Source organism: Hemibagrus wyckioides, linkage group LG09 (assembly GCF_019097595.1).
Source record: "Hemibagrus wyckioides isolate EC202008001 linkage group LG09, SWU_Hwy_1.0, whole genome shotgun sequence".
NCBI lineage: Eukaryota > Metazoa > Chordata > Actinopteri > Siluriformes > Bagridae > Hemibagrus > Hemibagrus wyckioides.
The window spans coordinates 11,761,975-11,780,962 of record NC_080718.1 but is presented as its reverse complement, the minus strand read 5'-3'; the positions used below and the strand labels follow the sequence as shown (position 1 = coordinate 11,780,962).

Sequence of the window (18,988 nt, the reverse complement as noted above, 5' to 3'; positions counted from 1 at the left end):
ATGTGGCCTTCAGATTAGCTCAAGAACAGTGCGCAGAGAGCTTCATGGAATGGGTTTCCATGGCCGAGCAGCTGCATCCAAGCCATACATCACCAAGTGCGATGCAAAGCGTGGGTGTGGGGTTGTTTTTCAGGAGCTGGGCTTGGCCCCTTAGTTCCAGTGAAAGGAACTCTGAATGCTTCAGCATACCAAGACATTTTGGACAATTCCATGCTCCCAACTTTGTGGGAACAGTTTGGAGCTGGCCCCTTCCTCTTCCAACATGACTGTGCACCAGTGCACAAAGCAAGGTCCATAAAGACATGGATGACAGAGTCTGGTGTGGATGAACATGACTGGCCTGCACAGAGTCCTGACCTCAACCCGATAGAACAACTTTGGGATGAATTAGAGCGGAGACTGAGAGCCAGGCCTTCTCGTCCAACATCAGTGTGTGACCTCACAAATGCGCTTCTGGAAGAATGGTCAAAAATTCCCATAAATACACTCCTAAACCTTGTGGACAGCCTTCCCAGAAGAGTTGAAGCTGTTATAGCTGCAAAGGGTGGACCGACGTCATATTGAACCCTATGGATTAGGAATGGGATGTCACTTAAGTTCATATGCGAGTCAAGGCAATACTTTTGGCAATATAGTGTATATATATATAGTTTTTTTTGGATAGATAGTTGATATTCAATAGGGAGTTATGTTGTCCATACTGTATAAAATTTAAGAAACTTCATCACTCCTACTAGCTAGCATAACACCAAGAGTCCTGAAGAAGTAATACAAATGATATCCAAATAACAAATATGTATAGAACACACTACTGTCCAAGAACAAATGCATGACTGACTGATAATAAGCGAGAGACCATACTATGATTCACTTATTCTATTTATACAAGATACAGTGGAAAAAGTACAAGAGAAAGCCATTAACATGTTTCGGAACAAGTTCTTTGTGCTGGAGAATGAGTCATATCTACGTCATCAGAAGTCCCAGAGCTTCGGATTCAAGAGCAAACAATCAATTAATAGAACCTGAAACTTAGCAGTAAAGGAAATGCTCAATAGTCAGTGGTGTAATTTATGGCTATTTAGTGTAGATGGGTCATATAAAAGTATTTTCTTGTCTTGGCTCACTGTTTGAGGAAGAGCGAGGTCTTACAAAGACACATCAAAAAAAAAAAAATCAGAAATTCAGCCATGGTGTAAATCAATAGACACATAGCCCTGGATAAACACAATTCATCAAAATCCAGCTTGTGAACAAAATACATCTTAAAATGACAAGAATAGCTTTAGACTGACAATTTGGGCTTTCTTTGTAATGGCCTGTGGCAATTTTCCAAATATGTTTTTCACAGGCAATGGTCTAGCCTCCACTTTTAGCTTAGCAAATTAAATCAAGTCTTTGTGGTGTTTGGCTCATGGGGCACCAATAAGTGGGAAGAGAAAAACATGCTGACCATGCCGCTCCAATAGATTTTGGCATTAGCACAATATAAGATAAATCTTCTACTCTGCCCTTAATCAAAGCCACTTGTCTGCACCAGGGAGATCTTCATTTCCTTGTTCACTTCAGCATAGCTTGTTTCCCCTCAATATCAACTGCAATCTAAAATAATCAGTGACTACTTTTGGACAGAAACCACCGAACTTTTAAAGGGACGACTCTGAGATGCAGTTAATTTTTTTTTTATGCGAGATATTTTTAAAGAACTAAATTCAGTCTGTTTGTCACAGTGCCCTGAAGGCTGTGGATGTGCTCCACAGAACTGAGCCTGTGCTGGCTCATCTGTCTCAGTCATTTCCTTCCTTGGTTTTTATTACACTCTGGAGCCTGCAGGCACGAATGGGCGTCAGCTTCTCGTATGTGCTGAAGCCCAGCTCACTGTGCTGCTGGGGTTGACGGAAAAGCAGCAGGTGGCTCCTCAACACCTAGAAAAGACCAGAACATTGTATCAGAGAGATGTAGAGACATACACGCACATAGATGTGGAGAGATAAATCACAGCAGGGATGTACCTCATCTGTCAGGTAGTATGTCTTTCTCAGCAGACTCCGACGAGTAGTCTCCACTTCCTAGACGAAAAAAGCAGGAGAAGACCAATGACCCATATGGTCATACATCAAACACTAAAACGGCAAAACCTGCAAAGATGCAATCCATCACGTTCACCTTAGAGTCAATATTAAAAGAAACTAATCTCTAAGGAATAATATACTGTAGCTCAAGTCTATGACTGTTAAGGTCCAAATGTCGTTTTATTTACAAAACTTACAGTACACATTTCAAGTTTATGGGAACAGGCTAAAATTTGTCAGTAAATCTTCTGAGTGCATTATTCACATCTGGACCTGTTTTGTCACTCAGGAACCAGCTACTCCTCACTTACTAAAAGACAAGCTTAAATCAGCAACTATTTGGCTCCCAGTATCTCACACTTCTAGTGAACTGGTGGAAATGGGGCATGCTTTCATTAGATGAATTGGTAACATTTTGGCATTTATACAACCATTTTAGAGAATGTTTTAGTAGTATTTGAGGCATACAAATTAGTACCAATAAAGACTAGACTTGTTGGCAAAGAAGGGAGCCTGGTTGATGGCATTGGTGCTGAGTTCTACTTTTTCTTTGTTAAATAACAATCTGTTTTAAATCCTTTAATGTTAACATCAGATTATGGAGACTAGCTGTCATACAAGTCTAAATAAATGAGTTGAATGAGGAATTGTTCAGTTTTCCTTGGATTGTAATACTGAGCTACTCTTAACACTCTTGTACCTGTGGCACAGCATCTTGGGAGAAAATAAAGGCATTGAGGTGGGCGACAGCTACAGCATACAGTACAGGGCACCAATCCCTCCTCAGAGCTTTCGTCACAAGAGCTCGGAAATACAGCCGCAGCAAAGGCAGCGAGTCCTCAGCAGGGGAAGTAAATTTCTCTAGCTCAATGGGTAACTAGGAAGAGAAAACACAAATGTATAAAAAAAATAACATTTTCACAAATGTTTCTATTTTCAAAGTCAATTATAATATCAACCCCATTTCTGTTCTCTGTGATGCCCCAAGTGTTTGTTTAAAAGTATCTAAACCACTAAATTTAAAACACTATCATCTTCAACCACTAAATTTCTGTGTAAGGTTATCCAAACAAAGTAAAAATGTCTAATGACTAATCAGACTTGCTACGATAAAATAACTCATTTTATTTATACTAAGTCGATTTCCACTGTGCCAGTGGAATGGACCACCAGTGTACTGCCAAACAGCCAAAGATAAAACTGACCACAGTCCCAATGTCTTGTTTTCTGTTGCTTCACATTAGAGACTTCCAAATTCACTGGAAAAACTAAATTAGCTGTAACTTCAGTCTTTTCTGTCATGTGAATTTTATTTGCATTTGGTCTGATTTCTGAAAAAGTGGAAACATGTTTTAGGATGGTCTTAAAAAATTAAAATTTCATGGCAAACCCAAGATGTTGGCAAATCTGCATAGGAAACAAAGTTATACGCAAGATCAAATGTTATGTAGCAGAAAAAACTTAGATATTAATTAAGGCTTTCCATAGCTGTTCTTCTCTGCAGATGGGCTTCATTCATCAGGTTTTGCGGATTTCGGATTCATACATTTTACCAAAAATATATAAAAAATATTAAACTTAATAATCATTGAAACACCCAACAAACCCTTGCTTAAAAACTTATACACATGTAGATGGAAATAGAGCTTGGATATCCATCAGGACTACCTCACTGCATTCCATCTCATCACATGACAGTTATATGAGTGAGCAGTGGCTCCTCACCTGCTCCAGCGAGACCCCAAGTGAGCGCAGAATTGAGACATGCTCGCCGAACACAGCCAGTCTCATCGACACACTGTATCGCCTCTGAAGTGGCAAAAGTATGAAGCAGCCAAAGAGTGAGTCGCCGAAGGACACAGCCTCGTACTGAGCCAGCAGAGCGGAGTAAAGATCATGGAAGGAGGCTAAGCCTGGAGGCGGTATACTCAGGTCCAGAGCTTCTAAACGGCCAGGTCTAGTCAGGCCACGCAGCAGCGCCCATGTCAACTCCTTCACTGGTCTCTCCAGAAAGATATCACTAGAGCACAGGAAGACACAGACCAGACGTGCCAGTTTGGCCACAGGTGGCACCAGCTGCAGCGCTCGCTCCCTAAAGCTCTCCAGCACAAGAAGCCACTGCAGGCAATGCATAAGCGACTGCACTGAGCCAGCAGGTAGAGATTCGGCCCGCAGTCCACCACCCTGAGACACTCCTATTCGCTCGTACAGGCTGATGAGAGGCAGAAAGGCCCAATCAGAGGGCAGTGAAGGGCCTAAGAGCTCAGGGAGGAGCTGAGATGAAAGCCAGGGGTTACGACCAAGGTGTCGCTCACGGGAGGTGATCACAGCAGGCTCCAGGTAGGCAAGCTGGGTGAGGTAGCAGGCACGGATTGAGGGAAGCTGGGTAAAGGCATCACGGAGGAGGAGACCAGGGCTAGGTGAATGACTAGACTTCTCCTGAAGATGCAGCTCTGCCAGGGTCGCGGCTTCTGGACCTCCACTACCAGCCTCACTGCAAAAAACACACTGAGTCACACTAAATATCTGTATCTAAATCTGTTATTACTTTACGTCATTTTTTAAAAATGCACTTGTTTGGGTTGCTTCCCAGAAGCACTTGTCAGATTTTCACAAAATATCAGACATGCTTCCATTTTAACCATTCAATCAATTTTTATTTATTATGTAACATTAATGTGGGGTCCTAAAGTCTGAGACCACATTGATTTTTTTTCCATTTAAAATTGGAACGGATCATTTTCCAATTTTGAAATATTTATAATAAAAAAAAAAATTCAATATTTTGAATAATATATTATTCTAAATTCTGCACTATTTCTAGGTCCCTGTTCAAATCTACAAAAAAATGTGTGATATTGATCATGTTAACTGCTTTGCATAAAAGGTCAGATTTTCCTCATGTATGATCTCCTTTACTGAAGCATTTGTTCAGAAGACACTCCGATAGATTTAATCTAAAATGGATCATAAGGTTTTGCAGAAACTTGTGGAGTCCACGCCAGCTTGAGTGCACAGTGTCATTAAAGCAAAATCGGGAAATACAAAATACTAACAAACTCTAATATTCATGTAAATATTTCAAAGATGTTACTTTTCAATCAAGCTGTTGCTGATTAAATTATCTGTAATAAGAATATTGTATTAAATTAGAAAAGAATGGAAAATAGAAACATTTTTGCTTCTGTTCCCAGACTATTGGACCCCACTGCATGAATACTTTACTCACATACTCACTTTACTCAGCCCCACATTCTAAACATTATTAATTAAAACCATAAACTGGCTACATGTCATGATTCTGAACCATGTTGTAAAACCTACTGAGTGAGCACAGAGACAGTAGAAACACTTAAAGAAATAATTGCTAGGAATAATGTCCGCTACGATAAGTATAATATGCTGCTCTCTTGTGAAAATATTGTGTAACTGCAGCAGATACAATGACTTTACATGAAATGAAAATATGTTTCGAATTACGAACAAGGCCTGATGTCTTGTGCAGATGTCAAGTGAAAAATGCTCCAGATTAAAAATGACAGCCTTGCTCAAATTTCTATATAGAATGCTGCAAGAGAATTAAAAACATAAATGCTTTAGCATGAGTAAAAGAAATGACTGCACAAGATGCAAGTTTCTCTTCACCATTTCTATTAGTGAATTTAGTAGGTGCTGGAAAACCACAACGAAGAACCACCAACTGGATGTAACTACAGCTAAATGGGAAAATCTTCAGCACATTGTACTAAATCGCTTACTCAATCCTCTCCAATTTCACAGGCACAAACAGGGCAAAGTAGTACGACATACACTGAAACACAAAATATATATTTCAGCAAAAGTATCTAAGGTATTACGAGCATTAAAATACTACTGTCAGGTAAATTTGAATAAGGTTGCAGTTACCTAGCAATTTGATTATATAATGTTGGTTATAATGGTGGTTATGGAAGTGCTGCTCAGAAGACTGGCTAAATAAAGTGAGGGACTTAATCGCTAACAAAAAATTTTTTTAATAAAACTCACGGAAAGAGGTCCTGATTGAAGATCATAGTAGACATAAGCTCATGTGCCAGATATTCACTTCCAGGTAACAGCCAGGAGAGCAAAGCCAAGGAAACTTGGTGAAAAAGTGAAGCATGTTTCTTCACCTCTGGGTAAGCAGGAACCTAAAAATTTTGGCCACAAGGGAAAAACATAAACAAGTATTGAATTATAGTATTCTACACTTTACTTTAAATTAGCTAGATTGGACAGAATACGATAAATATTGAAATTGTCATTTAGAAAGCAGAGAATCATAAAAACTGTAGCCAGGTTATAAATTGGCCTGAAATGTGAATTTGTATTATGAGTGTTAAATGACTAGCTGGTGAGTCAGTGTGTGTGGGCATGTTTTTTAATCTTGGAGGGAAGGATAGGTTTTGTGAGGATATTTGGCTGAGAACTAACAAAAGCTTAAAAAAAGTGGCATGGCATTAATTAGGTACATTACAAATTCTGTCATTGTAAGGTTTTTACAAGGCTAGAAAGACAAATGTGTGCCTGTATAAGAGCTGCAGTACCAGTCTATGAGCCAGTCGGAGTATCAGATAGAGAAGGTGGTGTTCATGGCGTAAAATCCAGGCACTGGAATGAGACACTGAGGGTGTTGCTCCAACACAAGACTTCAGGTAAGTCAGCACAGAGTCCGAGAGGATAAGAGCGCTGAACTACAAAGACACAGGCATAGATCATCATTAGCTCAGGAAAGTTAATGATTTTCAACCCGATATCACTAATTTTGGCACCTTTAAAAACACCACTTGAGAATACATAGCAGCATCATTACTATATGCAATTCAAATTTAGATAGATCTGCAGTAATGAGGCATTTTCCTTGCTATTAGTGTGCAATAATATCACATATTCAAACCTACACTCTTGGTTAAGCCTCGGTGGATGGTCAAGATGATGTCTAGTAGATAGAACAGAGCAGTACAGAGAGGGAGAGGAGATTCAGGTCCTAACAGGCTGGTCATTTTAACCCTGGAGCTGCCCAACCCTGGCAGAGTAGGAACAGTGTGGTCTGAAGTGCTCACACCAGGCTTACATATTACTGAACTTGACCTGAAAGACCATTGATGCACAATTTTGATTAGAGCAATATAAAGAAGCCATTGAATATAATGATGCTTGATATTGTGTTTATACTAAACACAGCAAAAGCTCACTGCATTAAAATTTTTAAAATAAAGACTTACCTGAGGCTGCCCATCATGCACATGAAGACCTGATTGGATATGAGAGGAAGGAGCACCTCTGTAGACAGGGCCTCCAGTTCCTGCAGGCACTGCACTGGCTGGAATGAACTCTGTCAATCACACAGCAGTGCACATCACATCACCTCCTCTCAATGCTATTCTGACCAGTGACTGACAAAAATAGCTTTTTACTGTGCATTATCATTAAGAATGATCCGTGGTGGACAAAAATAATACACAAGAATAATAATTCAGTTTTAGAACGAATCTGCTTGCATTCCTACTAAATGGCACATGCAGTAATACTTCTTTCTGGGGTTTTTTGCTTACCTGCAGACTGAGCTGAGAGTAATATGCTCCAGTATAGATCAGGTAAGATGGCAGCAGGCTTAGGGTGCTCGACCTTTGGCTTGGGTCATCCAGCTTTCTCATGCAGCCTTTCAGTATGCCCATCACAGTGGGCTGCAACCCAGACACATGACTCCATGTCACTGGGGGTGGGGGGAGACACTCAGACCCCTGAGAGCTGTCAAACAAATATTGTCATCAGAATTTTTTTAATAATAACAATAATGTGGCTTTTGTGTATATAAAGAATGTAGCTTTTTTAAATTTTTTTTTACCTCAGCAGTCCACTTTGTAGCTCCTGGTGGCAGCCAGCAGTGTGTGTGACCTGAGTGAGCAACGCTAGCAGGGATTTCACTCTGTGGAGCTCCAGGACCAATAGAGGCTCAGACAGAGCACAAGGCTTATGTGCAGCCTGCAATGCCTTCATCAACACTGGGTACAGGTCTCTGGAGACAGGGCAACATTATTACAACATTCTTACTACATGGTTTAATTGTGAAATCCTGTCTCGAATCTTGATATTGTATATACTATGCATATGTGTGACTGGTTGTGCAATTCTGTATTGTATAATGACAGTGACAGCTGATTTGACAAAAAGATAACAGACGTTGGATAATTGGTGGTATGTAACATTTAGATCGTTAAAACTGATAGAAAGAGTGGTCAAGGGATACTCTTCATGCCCATTTTAATATCTTTGTATTCACACTATAATACGTTTAATACTGTATTTCCCTTATTTAAATGTTATATACATGTTCAAAATCTAGATACAATATAAAGCAATAGCATTTTTAGTAGAAATTAGCCAACAACTAAGCGTATATAAAGTACTTTCCGCATAAAAACTACAATTATTTTAAAATTAAGACAGGTTTATCAGAGTGCTATAGAATTCTCCAATCTGATTGGTCAGAATGTGTTATTAATAATGTGTGATTAATTTCTTACAATGGCATGGTGCTGACTAATTATTGGCTCATTATAATGCACTTATTTGAATAGGTAACCGTTTCTATATTAATGACTGAATCAAAGGGACTCTGGTAGAATAATTTCTAAATAAACATAAAAACATAACACAATATATTACTTGTCCCACAGTCATTTCACAACATTAAATGTAACTGAGTCTGTTTAGTAATTACAACATGCAGTTCAGTAATAAATCATAATTGTTGACAAACAACTGTAGTATAAGAGGAATAAAACACTGTGAAGTGCTATGTAGGTAAATAATCAATATCAGGGCACCACCAATTGTGCATTATTTTCCTTTAACAACACATACCAATATGATTTATTCCTTAATTAGAGGTCATTAATAACACAGCTACAGAGCAGAAAGAGTCTCTCTCACTTGTACAGGTTACAAGCCTGCCCATAGCTTGCAGACACAGCCCAGAGCCTCAGAGCCTCAGTGCTACAGCATATACTCTCCCCGAACTCCAACAGAAGCTCTGAAGGTTCCACTGACAAGAACCGGGATAGACGCTCCTTTCCACCTAGATTGTTGAGCTGAGAAAAAAAATGATTTAGGGCACACCCAGGATACATGCTTGTAACATAATTATTTGAGTTATCATACAGTGTCCAGTAGTACAGTCAGACAGCACTCACGATTCTTGCACAGGCATGCCTGCCGGCGCTTCCCAACACTCGCAGGAGCTTCATTGCCTTGGAAACAGGCAACCCATATAAAGAAGGTGGGGATGGTGAGGTCAGCACGCTCCATGAGCAAGGCAGGAAATCTGCCATCACAGTCTCCATTAGCCGGGGGCAATCAAGGATCTAAAAGATGCAAACACCTTGGGGTCACATAGAGGACTGCAATACCTTATCACTTAGATGTAACAAACCAACATTGAGGCAAACAGACAGAAAAGTATAACTGAGATTATTTCAGTAGCTAAAATTTTAATTATTAAAGAGTAGTTTTTTTCAGCAAAGCACAAAAGATGTTACATAGATAACATTTTTAAATTAAGAATTTTTAGCACTTGAAGGTGAAGGTTGACCTGTGTAGCGGCGGAGAGTGAATGCCGAGCGATTCGTATCAGAATCTCCAGAATACCAAGCACTGTCTGGGGCGAAGGTCGTACCACCTCAAGAATGTACCGCAACCGCTGCAGAAGCTGCATCTTCAACAAACCCTGAGATCGGGAAATACATATAATAATATAAACAACTCTGATATGAGAATGTGCTTGATAGACTGATCCATGCAGCATAGTAAGTTTATTATGGAAGATGTAACTGAAAAAAACAGTGTTTTTACACTTAATATATAGACTATCACCAGCATAACTTTAGGGGTCATTTTGGACATGCAAACCTGTTACAGCCTTCAAATGATATTTTATTGGGATACAATGGATTCACATTTGCCAAATACTGTTAACAAATCACACACATGGATTTAGTGGGAAAACACTGCGTGAACAGCCAAGAACTTGTCCAAACTTGGACATTTGGTCCTGTTCTTTAGTATGGTTATTTTAAGCTTTTCCCTCTCTTGTTGTTGTACTGTGCTAATGGTCTACATCCCTCAGCTTAAAGGGTGTTGCAGGATAAATTGCCATCAAATTGTCATCCCCTTTCCTCTTCAACCTTTTACCAGTCTTCTCACCTTGATAACATCCTGTTGAGCGACATCGTGATCTAATTTTCTCTCTTCTTTCTCGGTTTCCTTTTTAGACTCATTCAGACCTTCATCATCTTCATCATCCTCTTTTTGAAGCTGGGGAACCAAGGGGAAAGCTGCCATCCCTAGCAGCCAGGGAAACATGTTGTCCAGATTGTCCTACACAACACAAACACAGACCAAGTTTTAGCTTTTTTACTCCCCTCCCTCTTTATACATGGTATGTATAAAAATATCTTTTTGCTTCAAAAAACAATTATAAAGGGGAAGAAGGCAGTATTTTTTGGTTATTTGCCCCTTACCTCATCTTCGGTGGAAACTAGCAACGCTTGCAGGGCACGCACTGCTGCAGACATTACACCCTCAATGCCGTCGTCCAGCGAGAATCGCAACAGAAAGAGGAGTCCAGCATCGAGCAAGGAGGCCAGCACGTTGCCTTTTAGGCATGATGAGTACTCACCAGCACAGGCCTGAGGAAACACAGACACACTAACTAACAAGTGAACTGAGAGAAGAAAATTAAAAATTTCCAATTTCCGAATACATTTATATTTTAAAGCTTTGCTGCGTGTTTTTTTCTGCATATGCTGAATGTGCTTTTACCGCACCACTTATTCCTCCTACATTGTCATGTCTACATGTGTCTACAAACACAGACTTTAGCAGTGCCTCTATTAGGGTGTCTGTGTAATAAAGTCATGGAACAACCGATTAGAAACCTTCCTGACGGCCAGTTACAAATAAAATTGAATTGAATCTTGACAGTCTTCATGGTCAGAACAACACATCTTGGACAGCAGTATGAAGACAGTATGACATGATATAATCACAGGCACTCCATTGCTTGTTTTCCACTCAGTGAAAAGAAAGGATTTTTTTTTCCTCCACTACATTTTGTTCTGTTTGTGATTTGTAGCTGTACTCTGAAACAGCTGAAGGCAATTTAAAGAAAGTCAACTGAACTGACTTTATTGATTTACCTTTGACAGGATGTGGGCCAAAGTGTTCAGAGCCAGACTCCTCTGCTGGGTCAGCTGACTGCGTGAAAGGAGAAAAAGCTCCTGCAATGAGTAGCCTGCCAACTAGAACCCAAAAGAAGAAAAAAACAAGAAGTTTGTTATCAGCTTTGATGATATTGTGAACATGAAGCCATTATGGAATGAGCTGAAATTAACAGAACTGAACGGACTAAAACTAATGCTTTAACTAAATTAACTGACCTCTGGCTCCTCCCCATGATGATGTAGGCCAAGATGAGTGGGTAAGTCTTCTGTCGGGGGAAGAAGGGTGCCAGAAAAGTCGAAGCGTGCCTGCATGGCCTGGCACACAAAACAAGACTCTGAGGTAAAAAGTACTGGCTAAATATAACCTACAACATTTTTTTATTCCTTGAACATCCACAGCATCAAGCAGAATGCCTGAAAGACTCGTGTTATCATTTCTCAAAATCTTACTTCTACCTTTTTGGTGCCCTGCTTCCTAGGGGCAGGCAAATCCCTCATCCATTCCAGTTTCTCTGGTTCCAGTTTGTCCATGTGTAGCCACTCTTTCTCAGGCTTGATTGGTAGCTGTTCCACTGCATGAACATTTCATTACTAAAATTGCGAACATCTGCACTTTATTCACAATAGTCCCCACAATAGTACTGTTCTGCCAGTAATCCCTTTATATTTATTTACATTTTCCCTTTACTTGTACAGGCAATTCTATTTCTATCTTTATTGTAACTATCTATATTTTTCTTCTACTTTTGTATCGAAAAGTAATAAACAAAATAAAATATATAATGAATAATAAATAATAGGTGCAATGCTGCCAGAAAAACTAAAGAGGAATAAGCTTCTCTCCACTTCAAACATACTGAGGCTGATACTCATGTGTTTTGCGACCCTTCCATTATCTCCAACCCTTGAAGACAAATTAGAGCATGCTCTGGCTTGCTTGCACTAATCAGGCTAATAGAAATCAATGCCTCTGCTCTGGCAGGCGAATCTTGCAGCTCAGCCGAAAGCTCTCTGCCAAATGCACATTAGTGCATGCGTGCAGTTATCTTTCTTGCTAGGACAAGGGAAATAAGAGTTGGAAATCAGCCAGATCGAATCAGCCCCCTTTGAAACACACTGGAGCTTAGAGAGGAACATGAAAGAAATATGCAATGTCGTAAACTTCTGCTCCGAGTGTTGAGAGGAGTAAGGTCCAATATACCTGCTCTCTACTACTTCACTAGACCTGAGGCAAGATGGAACCATCTATAAAAAAGAATTTTTTTAAACAATTTTAAATTACAAATAAAAAATAAAAACCCAAATTCCCTCAGGTTATTCTTGGTAAGATACTGTTTTTATGGGTAGGTCTTTAGCAATTTACCCTTGCACACCACTGAAACATTCTTTATGTAGATGGAAACCTTACAAATGTTTCAGAATCATTCCACATGTGCTCATCTGGATATTTAGATCCACCCAATCCAGGCAAATGTGCTAGTCAAAGTATTAATCCCAAAAGAGCTTAATTCAAAGCATTAGGCTATAATAAATTGAATCCCAGTGAGGCAGATCCACAGCTTTTCTGGAATTCATCTGAGGTTATTGATTTTTCCCTCATCATCACTTTTACCCAGTTGTCCTCATACGACTCCTTCGAACTTAAAAGCCTCTTAGACCATTTCACTCCCAGTACTATAAGTCAAGACTGGATGGCAGGGCATCTCCTCCTCTCTTTATGAATCCTTTTATGGCTTCCTGTTGCACTTTTGGCTGTCTATGGCAAATTCAGCACTACGTCTGAAATGAGTTCCAGGTTTTCTTGCCTCCCCTGAACTCAGCTTGTGCGTTTTTACTCTAGAAGCGTAAAATGAAAATGGTTCATATAGTCGTCCAGTTGTGTCCAAACCAAATGTATGATGAGCAGTAAAAACCCATTTAAACCAGGGGTGTCAAGAATTATAGCCCACAATACTCCAGCCCACCAAATTGAAATTGTGTCATAGACACAAGAGCTAAGCGTTCCTATTCCACTAGGGAGCAAAACAGTGCAATAAAGTCAGGGCCATAAACACAGCAGCTTATAAAATCTGATAAAGATATTTAATTCTTTATTAGCAAGATGAATATTTGATGCTATAACTACGTCTTCTTCCAGAGGGACTAATTTAGGCAGTTTTGCTGTGTTGAGGTGAATTCTTATGCAATCACAAATTTTTATTTGTAAATAATTGTATATTCCAGTTAAGGTGTTTTCTGGTAAAGAACTGCAGTCTGTTCGTCTGTATTGTAGTTAATATATGTAAACAGCGAGGTCTGATAGCACACTGAAAATTTGGGGATTTTTTTTTTTCACTTAAAATAGGAAAAACAACAGGTTTTAGAATTCTGAAATACTAAAAACAAAGAAAGTAAATTTTCATGTCTTGAATATTTAATATTCATGATTCTGCTGGTCCGGATTTAAATGTATGCAAATGTTTGATATTGATTTTGTTAACTGCTTTGTACAGAAGGTCAGATTTTCCTCATGCCTGATCTTTTCTACTGAAGCACGTGTTCAGGCAATACCGGGATGGATTTGATCTATAATGGATCATAAGCTTTTGCAGACACTAGTGGAGTCCATGTGTAAGCACACACTGTCAGTAAAGCAAAAAGAGGACATTTAGATTTTTTCTTTTCATTTACGTTACTGTCAATAATTTAATTAATGTAATGAAAATTGTTGCATTAAATTAGAATGCAAAATAGAGGCATTTTCACTACTGCTTTCAGACTTCTGGACCCCTACTATGTTCTGTTGGTTTGTGCATTCAGACCATACTTTTCAGATAAATGCAAATGTTGTTCCCTTTTCAGGGTCGAATTATACTTTGACTTGGCACAAGTTTTACGCCGGATGCCTGTCCTGCCGCCACTGTCCCATTTTATCCAGGCTTTGGACCAGCACTGAGAGTTAATCCATCAGTTCAGTTCCCTGCCTGGGAATTGAACCCAGGCCATGGCGGTGTGAGTACGGGATTCTGCTGCTGGACCATGAGGAACTTTTCAGAAAAATGTAAACAGCTGAACAAATTTAAGGAGTTTCTGGTGTATTATTAGTATGCTAAATTGATTTAGGACACTACTGGTGTAAACACTGGGAATTTAGGTTAGGCCAGGTCTATCCAGTCTTATCTGCAAAGGGCTGGTGTGGCTGCAGGTTCTCCTCCCAAAAAATCAAACCACACCAGAGTCTACCTGTTTAATCAGTTATCCTGGAATTCATTGAACTATCAGGTGTGACTCTTTGTTAGGTGTAACAAAACCCTCAGCCACTCTGGCCCTTTGCTGATAAATCTGGTCACCCTTAAGCAAAGAAATTTTTTTTAGTTAGCTAGAAGGTCTTTTACTCCTAGTAACGATTCAGCATGTAGGAACTAATATAGTGCTCACCAGTGATTGGCTGATGATTAGTAGGTTCAGTTTCATCCTCATCATCTGTATCCATAGTCACCTCCTGAGAGTCTGGTGCTGAGTCTGAGTAGTGAGGTGCTGGAGCTTTGCTCTCAGTTAAAGATTGGTCAGGACACACTGATTTATTGATAGAAGACGATGTGGAAGATGAGGCATTCTGAGCTTTCCGTGACCTTACAAAATCCACTAATCTTGGATCTGAAAAAAAGAGAAGATTTTTTGTCTAAAAATACACTCAACCAGACACAGTGACAAATGATTATAATGAGGAAAAATATCTTGCAAACATATTAGTCCGTTAAATTAGAGGCAAAGTATATTGAGGTAATAAATAAATAAATAAAAATAATGCAAAGTCAGTTTCACCTAGCTGGGCCAACAACAATTTCTGCTCCTCCAAAATCTCACTCTGGGACATTCCTTGCAGCTTGGTTTGGTTCTCCTGGTGGATCTTTTGTGTTTCCATAGCACTGTCTGGACCAAGGCCCTGACCTGACACCAGTAAGGGACCATCAGCAGTGCCTGCAACACACACACACACACACTCACCTTTTGTGACTTCTACTACAAAGACTACTTAGACTACATACAGCAAAGACAATTGCTTGTTCAGAATTTAAAAAGTTTGCTAGGTTTTTTTTTTTTTTAAGAAATATATCTACAGAAAATTGTGAAAAATGTATACTCAAGCCCACAAAATTAAAATTGCCATAGACAAAAGAACTAGGCTTTTCTATTCCACTAGGGAGCAAAATAGTGCAATAAAGTCAGGGCCAAGATGCTTATAAAATCTGACAAAGATATTTCATTATATAATAGTAAGATGAATATATGATGCTATGTCTTCCAGAATAACTAATTTAGGGGGTTTTGCTGTGTTGGAGTGAATTCTTAAGCAATCACAATTTAAGTATAAAATTTTTAATTGTGAATAATTCCCCTCCAAGTAAGTTTTTTTTTCCCCAAGATGCATGCACAACTATTTATCTAGGTGATTTTCACCATCTCTGCAGGTTAGGAGAGGTGAAACACAAACCAGTCGAAATCAGATATAAGACCATTAACCATCTCCATGGTTTGTTTTCATTAAAATTAATTACATTTATTCATCAATTGAAAATAAGTTATATCAATAATTTGGTCCCAACACTTTCAAAGAAAAATACAGAGACACCAACCTTGAACAGGTCTGGATTTAGAAGCCTGTGTGTTGCCGACCTTTGACTCGTTCTTCTCTCCAGATCCTGTTTTAGCTTTCTGTGCAGCAATATGTCGTGCAAAGATACTTTTCCGACCTTCGGTTGCTTTTTCCTTTCCGTGGATGCAAAGAAAACACATTACAAACGGTGCTCTAATGTTTTTAAAATACCTCATCCACTCACTTTCTGTAAGAACAATAAACAGATCATGTGTGATATGATTCAATTAGAAACAAAGTCCAGTTACAAAATATCTGTGTGTTGAAATCATACCTGCTTGCTGACTGTAGAGCGATGCAGGACTTTGGGGAAAGCTGTGCTTGTGAATGCTGGGAGTAACACTGGAACAGCACTAGTGTCTCTCTCCTACAGTCCACATAGTGCTCAATGTAACCAGACATCTATAGCAACATAACAAATCTAGCAAACTAATTGGAATATAACTTACAACAATCTTGGAGAGGACAGCACTGATGTGAGTGTCATGTCTGTCTAGAAGCTCCTCTGGATCGTCATTTGCAAACCGTACACGCTCCTTTTTGGAACATGACTTCTTGGGTGGTGCAGGAGTCAATGTTGGAAGCTCATCAGGAAGATCTGCACATCAAGTGGCATTTCGAACAGTCAGTAATGTACTGCACAGTAGATAAGGCTGACATGAGCTACATTTACTGGATTTGGACCAAAATTATCTTAAAAAACAAACAAGTTCATGCAGTGCTTTTCAACACAGGATTAACCAAATGTTATTTCCATATTACACTTTCATATCACAGTAATTGCCCAAATTTTTATTATACATCATATTATACCTACTTGATGCTTAGGTACACAACTCTTGTTAAGACTGCATTTTAGTTATAAAAGAAACCTTGGCATGAAAACATATTCTGCAGCATCTGAGGTCATTAATATTCAGCTAGTGGCCTGCAACAGTGTCTCAGTCAGTATTTATACTGCAGAGAAACAGGATATAGTTAAAGGTTACATTCCTTAGGACTGTCAATTATTTTGGCTCATATATTTCTAGAGATAAAAAAATTAGCATTTCAAAAGTAATTGTAGTGAGTTTTATGTGCTATACGTTAGATTTTAATAGCCTTGTTATAGATTACACTCTATGTAATTCTATGCACAGAGGGTCTGCATTGTCTTGTCTGTTGCACCAGGTGAGAGAGACATAGTTTACAAGTTTAGTATCTGAGACTGTGTTAATCAGGATAACACACTTAAAGAAAGGTTTAATAGCTGATTCACTCAAAGACGCACCTGCTATCGTCACAACATCTCTTAGATTCACATGAGACTCATCACTGTCTGCTGAAGCATTGTCCCCTCTGCGTTTATCTGCCCTTCGCGTCACACTGGCCGCCGGTGTGCTGCCAGAGGCTAGAAAATGCTCCTGATCCTGGAGCAAGTCCAACTCCGAGTCTGTGGGCTTGGGACGTCGCAACATCCCTAAACCTGTGAAGGAAAACAGTTTATATATCAGACCCGGAGCCCAAATCTTAAGTTCTCTTGATATATCTCCTATACCAGTGATTCTCAAAAGGCTAAGTGGTTAAGGCTCTGGGTCGCTGACCGGAAGATCCAGAGGTGCTGTATCATGGCTGACCCAGCGCTCTGACCCCAACCCCCAGGGAGGGGTTATGCGAAGAAAGAATTTCACTGTGCAGTAATGTATATGTGACAAATAAAGGCAACTTAACATAAACTTTTAAAAATACAATGATTAAAAATAAAATAATGACGTCATTAGAATATGTCAGTGTTTTTAATAGCTGTGTTAATAAAAGTGTTCTCAACATGGTCAAGAAACCGTTTAATAGGAATCTGAATGCAGAATAAGATCCCTAATGACCAAGTCAGAGAAGACAGTGTCAGGAAAAACCTGAGGAAGAAACCTCAGAGGAACCATGTAAGGTATCCTATGCTTATCTGGAAGACAGCGGGCAGCGGCATAGATGGATGGATGGATGGATAGATAGACAGACTGACATATGTAAGGTAACCCATGCTTATCTGGATGACACTGGGCAGCGGAATAGACAGACAGACAGACAGACAGATAGATAGATAGACAGACAGACAGACAGACAGACAGATATACAAATCACAGACAGAGTTGTAAGGTAACCCATGCTTATCTGGAAGACAGCGGGCAGTGGAACAGACAGACAGACAGACAGACAGACAGACAGATAGATAGATAGATAGATAGATAGATAGATAGATATACAAATCACAGACAGAGTTGTAAGGTAACCCATGCTTATCTGGAAGACAGCGGGCAGTGGAACAGACAGACAGACAGACAGACAGACAGACAGACAGACAGACAGACAGATAGATAGATAGATAGATAGATAGATAGATATACAAATCACAGACTGAGTTGTAAGGTAACCCATGCTTATCTGGAAGACAGCGGGCAGTGGAACAGACAGACAGACAGACAGACAGACAGACAGATAGATAGATAGATAGATAGATAGATAGATAGATAGATAGATAGACAAATCACAGACAGAGTTGTAAGGTAACCCATGCTTATCTGGAAGACAGCGGGCAGTGGAACAGACAGACAGACAGACAGACAGATAGACAAATCACAGACAGAGCTGTCTCCTACAGAATAGGTACAATAGGCAAGAATTGGGATTGCGACAAGCTTCATGACACCCAGCTGAGTGCAAATAGGTTCAGCGTTAATTCAATGCGACTTTATTTCCGGCATAACAAACAAAAACTACTCAGCGATCTACACCTGCCACTTTCAGCTCTTTATCCATCTCTGAAGATGTCTCTAACAGTCCCTAGTACCTCTAACCTATTACTGCAGTTGCGGAAATAGAATATGGTATTTACATATACACAATGTTAATGAATAATCATTCAATGATATGCGTTTCATCTGAAATAAGTCAAGACCAGAAAAAAGATATTTACTTTCTGCACTCTTCTTTATAACAAATACAAAGCCGTCAACTTGCTAAGAGTCCACATGCAACCATGTTCAACCCACTTCCGGTTTGTC

General features: G+C 39.4%; 1 protein-coding gene across 1 annotated transcript; it reads right to left on the bottom strand.

Annotated features, from left to right (window-relative positions):
• Positions 1-848: 848 nt before the first annotated feature.
• rpap1 (RNA polymerase II associated protein 1) lies at positions 849-18,988 on the bottom strand. Its single transcript, XM_058399914.1, has 25 exons — positions 18,901-18,988; positions 17,221-17,415; positions 16,400-16,548; positions 16,225-16,317; positions 15,931-16,063; positions 15,119-15,274; positions 14,732-14,950; positions 11,771-11,886; positions 11,531-11,629; positions 11,291-11,392; positions 10,613-10,780; positions 10,296-10,469; positions 9,685-9,819; positions 9,287-9,457; positions 9,027-9,184; positions 7,939-8,109; positions 7,646-7,841; positions 7,316-7,425; positions 6,992-7,181; positions 6,638-6,784; positions 6,099-6,241; positions 3,798-4,566; positions 2,773-2,949; positions 2,013-2,069; positions 849-1,925 (listed from the first exon to the last, which is right to left on the bottom strand). The coding sequence occupies exons 2-25, from the start codon at positions 17,405-17,407 to the stop codon at positions 1,788-1,790; spliced, it is 4,158 nt and encodes a 1,385-aa protein (XP_058255897.1). The 5' UTR covers positions 17,408-17,415; positions 18,901-18,988; the 3' UTR covers positions 849-1,787.